Source organism: Monodelphis domestica, chromosome 1 (genome assembly GCF_027887165.1).
Source record: "Monodelphis domestica isolate mMonDom1 chromosome 1, mMonDom1.pri, whole genome shotgun sequence".
NCBI classification, from domain to species: Eukaryota; Metazoa; Chordata; class Mammalia; order Didelphimorphia; family Didelphidae; genus Monodelphis; species Monodelphis domestica.
In genome coordinates this window covers 4,851,041-4,861,040 of record NC_077227.1, presented here as the reverse complement: position 1 = coordinate 4,861,040, position 10,000 = coordinate 4,851,041, and the positions used below count along the sequence as shown (strand labels likewise).

The following is a 10,000-nucleotide window of genomic DNA, read 5'->3' as shown; positions in this document are numbered from 1 at the left end:
TGTCAGCCTGGCTCTCAGATGCCATGAAAACCCAAGAAGGGGGCAGCGGGCGCAGGGCTGGGGGAGGGGAAGGCTTCTAGCCTCTGCCGCTCTTTGGGGTGGGCCAGGGAGGCCGCTCCGAGCAGGGCTCAGGGAGGGAAGGCCACCCAGCTGGCCGCCGGGCCCAGCTGGCGGCAGAGGTGCTAGCAGCACCGGGCAGAGCCACCCCCTTCCTGACCGCACCCAGGGAGCCCTCGAAGAGGAGGAGCGACGACACGGCTTCGATCCAGTTGGGGTAAAATTGGGGGTCCCGAGTCCTGCCCGGCTCCTGAGCCTGGGAAGCATGACGTTCCCCGGCCCGGGCTCTGGTCTGCCTGCGGGTCCGATAACTAACGTCCGTCATTTTGTCACCCGTCCCTCGCCTGAGGTTTTCTCCAGGGGATCCTGCCAGCGTTTGGGCAGAAAAAGGTCGACCCTGGCATTCGCCGAGCCAAAGCAAAGGGAAGGAGCAGGACAGGAATGAGATAAGGAGATGGAGAGGCCCAAGAGATCTCGGAAGCCACCGCCCTCATTTTACAGACGGTGAAACTGAGGCACAGAGAGGTTCAGCCTGGCCCAGTGTCACATAGCTAGGAGGGGTCCGACAAGGACGCGGTCATCGCTACAGGCCACGTGGGGATCAGAGAGGGGATCAGAAGTCGGACCTTTCTGCTGCCAAGCCTGGCATGTCCCTGAGGGACAGGGAGGGGAGGGCAAGAACTCGGGACAAAGCGGAGTAGACTCCGAGTTGGGTGGCCTGAGTTCCCATCCTGGCCTCGCCACTCCTCCCTGCGTGACCTTGGGCAAGTCATAGCTCTCAGCCTCAATCTCTTCCTCTGAGAAATGGGGGGGCTGAACCAAAGGTGCCCGAGGTCCCCTCCAGCTCCATTGAGTGTCTGAGGGGACACGGGGACAAAGCCGGCTTTGCTTCCAGACTATGCCACAAAACCAGCCCCGAAACGTAAGGGGCAGGATCGGGGGAGACGGCCAGGGGACCCCGACTCAACGGAGCACGGAAAGCTCTGAAGACGTCCCCCGGGCGGTTCTGCTCCGGCTCCCTGGCCTGGTGTCGGCCGTGGCCGGGCGGCCCCCCTCGCCCCCCCCCCCCCCCGGCGCGGCCCTCACTCACCTTGCAGCCCGTTCCCGTTGGCACTGGTGCAGGATGGCGGGGGAGAAGCTTGGGGCCTGACGACGGGCGCGAAGGCGCTCTTTTGTTTCACTGCAGAGATGACATTGGCAGGTGAGAATGAGAAAATGCCGTGCGTACTGCTACAGTTTGAAGGGAGGGTGACCGAAGAGGCTGCCATGGTAGGGCTTGACGGCACTACTGCAACAAAGCAAACAGAATCAGGACTCAGCTTCGGTCTGTGCGCGGCAAACGCGGACAAAGAGAGTCCTAGAAGGCCTCGCCCGCCTCTTAAGAGATCGAGAAAAGGACACGGAAAAACACGACACTTTCTTGGCTTGGCCACTCTCTGGATAACAGGCAAACTCTTTGGTGTTGGACTTTGGGTACAAATTGCGCAGCCCAATGCTCTGCTTTGGTTCGGTTTGGTTCGGTTTGGATCTCATGCGACCCCGCGGGTCGACCGCATTGCAAGTCAATTCTTAGAGCCATTTTGGATGTCCAGCCTCCAGAGTCACCCCCTCCTTTTATCCAGTAGCTCACGTCATAGAAAAATCAAGACAAGGCAAGTGTTGGGGTCGGTAGGGAAATGAATCTGCATGAGGATGCGTGACAAAAACAGACACTTACTGCCATAAGGAGAGTTAGCTGAGGAGCCATTTAGAAATCCGGGAGAGCCAGGGACGCCTAGATTGGGCATGCCGGCATTTCCATATCCATTCATGCTATTGCTGACTGTGTTGTAATTGGACTGCTGGGGAGTACTGCTGGGAACGTATCCTCGCGGGGAAACACTGCTTGTATTGCGGCTGTAGCCTACTGTTAAAAGCCACCCCCCCCACAAAAATCACGTTATTATTGGTAAGGCGCACTTGGGGGGGGTCTCCCCGCGAACCTACACCACACCGTAGACATTCCTAATTGATCGCACCGCCTTGTTGCTGCACTATCAACCCTCTCAGCTGCAGATAACCTTATCACGCCAACCCTGCCTAAATCAAGTGCGAGCAGGCTGGGTTGTCTCTCCCCGGGCTGAGACAGTCAACCAAAGCGCTCTTCGATCCAACCGTGTCAGGTTCCTTCACGTTTATCTTTAGTAGCAATTATCAACAGGCTTGATTCCTGGCTGGACCAACACGCACGGTGAACTTTCAGCCCTCCCAGACCTTCAAATGCCATCGCTGACAGGCAAAAACTTGTTTGTTCCAGGGATCTCGCCTGAAAAGGTTGTTTTGGGGTCTGCATCCTTAGGGGGGCTATTTTTATCACAAGGCTGCTGAGCACCTGTTTCATGAAGGGGAGCAGAAACAAAAATGGGAGCGAGCCTGCTGAGCCCGAGGGGGCTAACTGACCTCCTGGGGGGCCACGGCCAGAGTGCATCGCCCCGAGGCGGGCTGAGAGGGCGGGCTGCGGGGAAGGACTACAACACTTGGTGCCTGCGTGTCTTTTCAAAGAGAAGAGCTAAGGGAGATGGCCCGCTCAGCTTTCCTGGGGCCCATTTCTTTGATGGGAGGGGCAGGGGGCAAAGGAAGAGTTTTATCGGTAAGAAAAGAACGTGGAGGGGTGCGGGGGCCCTACTTGGGTCCTTTCTTCCCTCTACCTCCTATGGGATGAGAACACGAACCCTGTTCGGCCAATGTCAACAATCATTGGCTGCTTCCATCGGGATGCTCTATATTTACCGACCGAGAGGAAAGCAACGTGTTGGAGGATCGGATTCCAGAACATTTCAGGCAAACCATGTCTAACCATGTAACAAACTAGCACGTATTAACGATGCCATCATTAGAGCTCAGGTTCCACTCCCCTCACGGACAAAGCACTGCACTGAATAGCTATCCTAGAGCTGATAGTTTTAGTTCCGCCAAGAGGTAGTTCATCCAAACGTGAGGAAATGAGAAAGGAAATATTGGGCTCTACATCTTTATCACCTGCACTCATTGTATGTGTAGCAATGGCGATAAGATCCATCTCTAGTATCAACCAACTCAAAGAGTCCATGGCGGACGGAGGAAAGCTTCACCCCAGCCCAAACGCGTACCTTGATCATTGGCTTGTGATGTCTCCGAGACATTAACCGCTAGCTGGCTGCTGAAGGAGTTCACTCCCATCATGCCAGTGTGCGCCGGAGTGTTGGCAAGGGCAGGAATCTGGTTGTGGTTCCGCGGCACACTGTATAATGCTTCAGCGATGTCAGCTGCTCGTTTCAGAATGATCTCCTAGGACAGGGACGGAATAGGTTCCTTACATGATATCGCCTGTGCTTGCTAGCACATTTAGGAATCGGGCTACAGGCTCCGATCTGAGATCTTGCACCATTGTATGTTGGCCCACACACCAATGATGAAAACAGCCACCTCCCAGCACTGGACAGGTCTTTTTCTCCCAATGCCTCCATGGATGATGAAGGAAAGCATAAACCCACTGTTTCTGGGGACTTAAAAAGAAAGAAAGGAAAGAGGGAAGGAAGGAAAGAAAGAAGGAAGGAAAGAAGGAAGGAAGGAAAGAAGGAAGGGAGGGAGGGAGAGAAGAAGGGAGGGAGGGAGAGAAGAAGGGAGGGAGGGAGAGAAGAAGAGAGGGAGGGAGAGAAGAAGGGAGGGAGGGAGGGAGGGAGGGAGGGAGGGAGGGAGGAAGGAAGGAAGGAAGGAAGGAAGGAAGGAAGGAAGGAAGGAAGGAAGGAAGGAAGGAAGGAAGGAAGGGAGGGAGGGAGAGAAGAAGGGAGGGAGGGAGAGAAGAAGGGAGGGAGGGAGAGAAGAAGAGAGGGAGGGAGAGAAGAAGGGAGGGAGGGAGAGAAGAAGAGAGGGAGGGAGAGAAGAAGGGAGGGAGGGAGGGAGGAAGGAAGGAAGGAAGGAAGGAAGGAAGGAAGGAAGGAAGGAAGAAAGGAAGGAAGGAAGGAAGGAAGGAAGGAAGGAAGGAAGGAAGGAAGGAAGGAAGGAAGGAAGGAAGGAAGGAAGGAAGGAAGGAAGGAAGGAAGGAAGGAAGGAAGGAAGGAAGGAAGGAAGGAAGGAAGGAAGGAAGGAAGGAACAAAAAACTAACTTCACAGAGTCCATGGCTAGACTCTATTATCCCGAGGCTACAAATTCTGCTGTATTCACTCTCTGGCTTGGCTCAGCAAACTTCCTTATGACTTCCCATTAGCCCCTATATATCTGGGACTCAGTTCAAGGTTAGCCTCTTGTCTTAAGGATTGGTTATGCTTTTGGTACCTTATACTCACCCGTCCTTCCTGACAATGAAACTAGCCATATAAGGACAAAAGTGGATAGGTGGCTGGTTTTCCTCGGAGCCCCCACCCCCATCACATTGTTGAGCACCAGGCAGTTGGTGGCAAGTGCCATCTGTACCGAGGGGGCACCCAGGTGGAAGCATAAAAAGGGCAGCTGTGACTTACCTGGTTGTTGTGGGGCATGCCATACAGGGCTTCCACCAGGTCAGCTGCTCTCTTCAGTAATACTTCCTAAAGGAAAAGTAAACTCTGGTTTATGTCACTGCAAGTGCCCGCCAAGGCCTCTTGTTCCTTTCCAGAAGAGGCTACATGTTTATGGCCACATCTGCCAGGAGAAGGGACCGATAAAGGGAGCGGAGTGGAGCCCAGGATCCCCCTGTGCTGTTGTTAGCTCTAGACCAGGTAGGGACCTGCAGGGAAGGGGCTGTGTGACAGTGGCCCAAGCCTGTGCCTTCAAGTCAAAGTTAGGCGGGCGCCTCGGAAGCATATTGGGTTTTACATCCAGCTGTTGCCTGATGATTGACGAGCAAGAGGTCTGCAGGGGTGGGGGCAGCCCTGTCTCTGCTGCTCTGGCGCTTGCTGCTGGGTGCGGGAATTGGTGCTGGAGGTTTAATGGTGGAGTCTTCTGGGTATTAAACAAACAAACACACGCAGTGAAGATAGGAAAAGCCCGGGCACAGCCACGTTTGCTTGTTAATTCCTAGCACTTTCGTGTTGAAGAACAATAAGTAATTTTCCATATCTTAATTAAACTGGCAGAGTCCTTAAAGACAACATCTCACCCCTAATTCATGCCCCAAATTTGCGAGTGAGTTCAATGCTTAGTCCTCTTTATTTTGAACAATAAAGTGAATTAACTTGGGTTAATCTAGTTCTTTCATAATGACATTAAGAAATTTTTCAATTAACCTCTTTGACTGCCTGTTGTAAAGGACTTCATAAATGACTTCACATTCAGAGAGTGCTGAGTACTTGTGCCTGGGGGCATGGATGCACTGAATTTGGTCTTATCCATGTCTGCACGCCTACCTCCAGCTTGGCGATGGTGAGGATTAAGCTGAGTTTGGTTCATTTTCAATACAAATGGGCTTCATTTAAAATTTTCTTTGGGGGGGGGGCACCTCGAGCCTTGAGAAAATGGTGCTGCATTTCTTTCTAAGCTACGGGATGCCCCTCCAAGGCTTCCTGCAGCCATAGGTATCGATTTGGATTTTTAACTCTAAAGAACTCCTTCAAAGTGAGCCGAGATCTCTGAAACACACCCAATTGTCATCGATCTGAAAGTAGTTTGGTTTGGTTTTGAAAATCCAGGGGAAAGGGAAGACTGGTCCTTCCAGGAAGCCACTCTTGTCTCAGGAGATGGTGCCAGAGATGTCTCGGGCTTGGGGGCGGGGGGTGCACCCGGGACTCTGGAGTCCAAAGCTGGAAGTGTCGGCCTCTAGGGCTGGCCAAAACTTTCTGGGTAAGTCTGAGGGTTCAGGCTGTTGGGTAGGGCAAGAATCACTTGACATGGCCCGGCTTGGCTCCAAGGACATCTTAATGCAAATGGACCTCCAGTTGTCTGAAGGTAAACAGCCCAGCCAAGGCTGGGGCTCTGCAAAGCCCGGTGTTACCTTTGAAAGGGCGATGAGTGGCTGTGAAGCCCTGGCCCCGGCTCATTGTTTCTCTCATCTCCCTGAACCTGGCGCTTCTGGATCCTTTATTTATCAAGATTAATCACTGTCGGCTCCCTTCTTGGGGCCGCCATACGTAGTGGTGGAGAGGAGCAGCACTTAATCCCGAAAGTTGCCGGATGGATGGCTCTTACAATGGGCATTTACCTCTGAAATGGGTGTCTCTGCTTGATGTTGCATGCATCTAGTTTGCATACAAATAAAGAATTATACTTGTCAGGAAGCAGGTATAATCAATGAAAGGCACAGCTGTCTTAATCAGGTTTCGTTAGCCCGAGCAGCTCTCGGTGAGCAAGATAAAGTGTTTTTCCGAGGTGTTAATAATTACTCATAATCTCTCCTATCATATCCGAAGACTTTTTACATGCCTTTCAATTTTAAGCAACGATTAAAGCAATTAAGATGGCCGCGTGTACAAGCGATTTTTCATTCCCAGAAAATATCCTCCACCTACTTGTCCATATGGTCCTTTTCAATTGGAACATAAGGATAGTTTAGGAAAATGACGTCTGCTCTTATCGCTAATCTGCCTATTACTGGATAGTATCTTAACTAATGAACCTGACTTTCAAAGCTGCTCTTAAGTGGTGGTCTTGTCATATCAGAGAGACACCAAACGTGGAAGCCAATCAGTCAAGGATGCTTTGAACAAGTTTGTTTTCCAATATGCCGCGCCGGGCTCCTGCACACCGCCTCACGCTGTGAATACGATTAGCGCCCAATGGGCTTGGAAGCGCAGCGCCAGGGATATTTCTCCGGCACTGCCATAAGTGTAATTGGCTGCCTTTCAATAGGACATAACAGACTTCCAGTTAAATGGAAACTATTAAACCTCAAATGATTTCTGCCGTTGTTTCCTGACAAATGTACAGTTTTATGATGATGAGTATGCCGCCTTGTACAGTGGACGGGCGCGATTTGAATATCCGTGATTATTCACACGCCCGCTCCTCAAGAACCGTATATATCATCACAGTTAAAAGAGGTAACCAAGGTGATGTTGCTGCAGGTGCTAATGTCATTATAAAACTGTAAAGCAATTATTCTGTTAGTTCTTGCCTGGGGTTATGAATACATTGAAGAGTACAGAGCCATTAGATGTAGCTACTTCAAAAAGCGGGAAAAGAAGATGAATTTTAATGCCTGGGTAATTGCTCAACATGACCGCATTCCTAATAAATTTTTGTATATTAGAAAAAGAAAGCATGGAATATATTTGGGTGGGATGCATGAAACAGACCAAACACAAATGAAATGCAGGCAATTAATTTTCCAGCAAAGCCCGCCCGCCCGGAGCCTTTGCTGGGGCCCCTCCCGGCCTCGGCAGGACCCGGGGTTCGCCCGGCTGGCCGGCCTCATTTTCCTCCCCGTCCCCTGTTCCAGCCTTGATGAGGCTGTTTCCAATAAGGTCTTAAAAAGGCCACGGATGGCTCGGCCTCTGATCACTTAGCGATGGCTTCTCTTCCCATCTCTGCTCTTGCCACATGACTGCCTCTTGGTATTGCCTTTATTTTGGTCGGTGCCATTTGCTTCTCTCCGCCACTCCCCCAGGATGGAGGCGCTCGCTGGCTGCGCCCGAAGACGCGGACGCGCAGGGAAACTTCCATTCTGGGCCAAGTCCTTGTCTCTGAAGCAGCATTATTAGTGCTCGTCCAAACAACGGCCGGCCGGCCGGGCGGCGTATCGGCTTTCTGTCGGGGCACAATTACCCGTCAAGCACGTGCCTGCGTGCATTCGGGGTTCCACAAAAATTGCTGCAAAGATCAATATTGTGGTAATATTATCGAGTGGGGCGAAGCCCTGGCGGGAGCCCTGCAGAAGGCCCGTCTCCAGCGCGCGCTCGCGCTCCCACTCTCTGCTGGTGACACCTAAAGCGCATTCTCTTGATTCCATTTCTTTTTTCATTCAGAATGTATGTTAAGGCCAATTGCTGTTTTACTTAGGAGCCGCTCTGACCCTTGTAAACCGAGCTCCGACGGCTGGCTTAACGATGATGAATCACTTGACAGTTTAATTTACATGCCGCTGAACTCCACATTTGGGTCCATTAGAACAAAATCAAATATTTATGTTGTTTATTGAAACTGCTAGATTTCATCTCGCTCCGTGATCGTTTTATGTGAAGCCTGAACAATGCGGCTTCACCTGAATTAAAAGAGCCGGCGCAGCGCGGGACAGCTGGCACCGGGCTAACTGACCTGTCATCATGATCTAAAGCGCATGAAAAAACACACAGAACTACAAATCTGACACCGCGGCACAGGCGCTCCCGCCCGCCGGCGTCTACCCGGGCTCCGGAGGGTCTCGGCACACCCACGCAGGTGCTGGTCCCGCATCGGGTGCACATGGCGGCACCGCGCCTTGGAAGGTTGGGCAGAGCCGATCTGGGGGTGACAGGTGCTTGGACGGAGGAGACGCCGGGAGAGGTCCATGAGACTCTGTGTGGCAAAGTGAGGCTCGGCACAAAGAGTGCCGAGGGCGAGGGTTCGAATCCCACCTTGGTCGCTGGTTCCCTGGCTGACCTTGGGACGGTTTGCCCGTCTGGACCGTAGGTTCTTCATCTGTGAAAGGAGAGGCCTGGCCTCGTGCGCGGCCTCCAGGGTGCCTCCCAGCTCTAGATCTCTGCTTCTAGGGACTCCCCCCCTCCAGGCCTCCCCGGCTCTTTCTGTACACAAAAGGGAGGCCTTGAATTGCACGGCCGGCCTCCTCTACTAGCAGCCTCTACCTTTAGCCAGGACACGAGGACAGAAGTCTCCCTGTGCCTGAGGGCCGGCCGGGCCTCTGCCTTTCCCGAGGCCCCCCCTTCTCCTGGCCTTCTCTTGGCTCTTCCCCGGGGAGCGGCGCCTGCCTGCAGAGCCCGGCCCAGCTCTCTGGATGGGCGGCCGAGCTCGGTGGTAGAGCACTCGGGTCCTCCTCAGGGCGAGGCTGGTTCTGCCGGAACGTCGGCCGGACCCCAAACCCCGAAGTGAACATCCTCGCAGGGCTCCGAATGGCCCTGACGGAGCATCCGGCCTCGGCGGCCACGGCGAGGAGGGTTCAGGGGCGCTTCCCTGCCCACGCTGGGTGCGAGCCGCCGACAGGGGGCGCCACAGAGGAGCGCAGCCGCCCCAAGGCGAGCTGGGACCCCCTCGTGGGTGTCCAGGCGCTTCCTTATCTTCCAGGCGGCACATCAAAATGGGATTTCTCTGATAGGCGGCGGCTGTGCATAAACAAGGGCCGCTTTGTCTTGGCGGAATGTAAATGAAAAGTCCCTCCAGATATTCATTGTGGACTTCATTGGTTGGCGCTAAGTCGGGACTTAGAACCAAAGCTTTGTCAACAAAAGATTAAACCGAATCGAGCTTTGGAAAATGAAAGGAAAACAAGAGTCAAATAATCACAGATCAGAGGGGGGACTGCTTAGATGGGAATCACTACAGGCTACTGGAGTGGAAACGGCTTAATTGGACGCTTTCATGACGCAGCAACTTCGGCCCCTCGTGGAATCCAAAATGGTGCCCCCCCCCCCCCCCGCACGTTTGCCTGCGGACCCGGGAAGCCTGGAGCCCGAGGGAGGCTTCGGAGGGGCCTGCTCGGGGGACGCCCAGAGCCCCCGCCAGACACGACAAGCAAGCAAAGAGGGCGGCCCGAGCCGTCCAGCGCACTGACCTTCGGTAACCTTTCGGGGTCCCCTGGATGCCGCGGGATCACCTTCTGCAACCTCTGAAAGCCATAATCTATGGTTGGTTCATTAAGGGCTGGAAGGCAAGAGAGAGACAGGGCCAAGTTAGTCACTGCCGTCATCTGGGGCCTGCTCTGCCCCAAGCAGACCACAAGCCCATCGTTGGGCGTCTCACTTAGGGAGAAGCTGCCCCCCCCCGGGGCCCCTCCCCCGTCTGTGTGTGTCTCTGTTTCTCTCCTTCTGTGTGTGTCTCACTTCTCTCTCTCTCTCCTTTCTCTCTCTTTCTGCTTCTTTC

At 53.5% G+C, this 10,000-nt stretch overlaps 1 protein-coding gene across 20 annotated transcripts in view; it reads right to left on the bottom strand.

The window, feature by feature from the left end:
• The window catches only part of EBF3 (EBF transcription factor 3), a 142,435-nt gene that overhangs the window by 5,568 nt on the left and 126,867 nt on the right, over positions 1–10,000 (bottom strand). For 4 of the 20 annotated variants that reach the window (XM_056794976.1, XM_056794983.1, XM_056794995.1 and 1 more), the window contains exons 11-15: positions 9,693–9,781; positions 4,537–4,602; positions 3,186–3,363; positions 1,775–1,960; positions 1,148–1,345 (exon numbers count right to left, since the gene is read on the bottom strand). In XM_056794976.1, coding sequence (XP_056650954.1) covers positions 1,148–1,345; positions 1,775–1,960; positions 3,186–3,363; positions 4,537–4,602; positions 9,693–9,781 — 717 coding nt within the window. Of the gene's footprint in view, positions 1–1,147; positions 1,346–1,774; positions 1,964–3,185; positions 3,364–4,536; positions 4,603–9,692; positions 9,782–10,000 lie in introns of all 20 variants that reach the window. The other 16 variants (XM_056794964.1, XM_056794973.1, XM_056794988.1 and 13 more) reach the window with 7 other exon arrangements.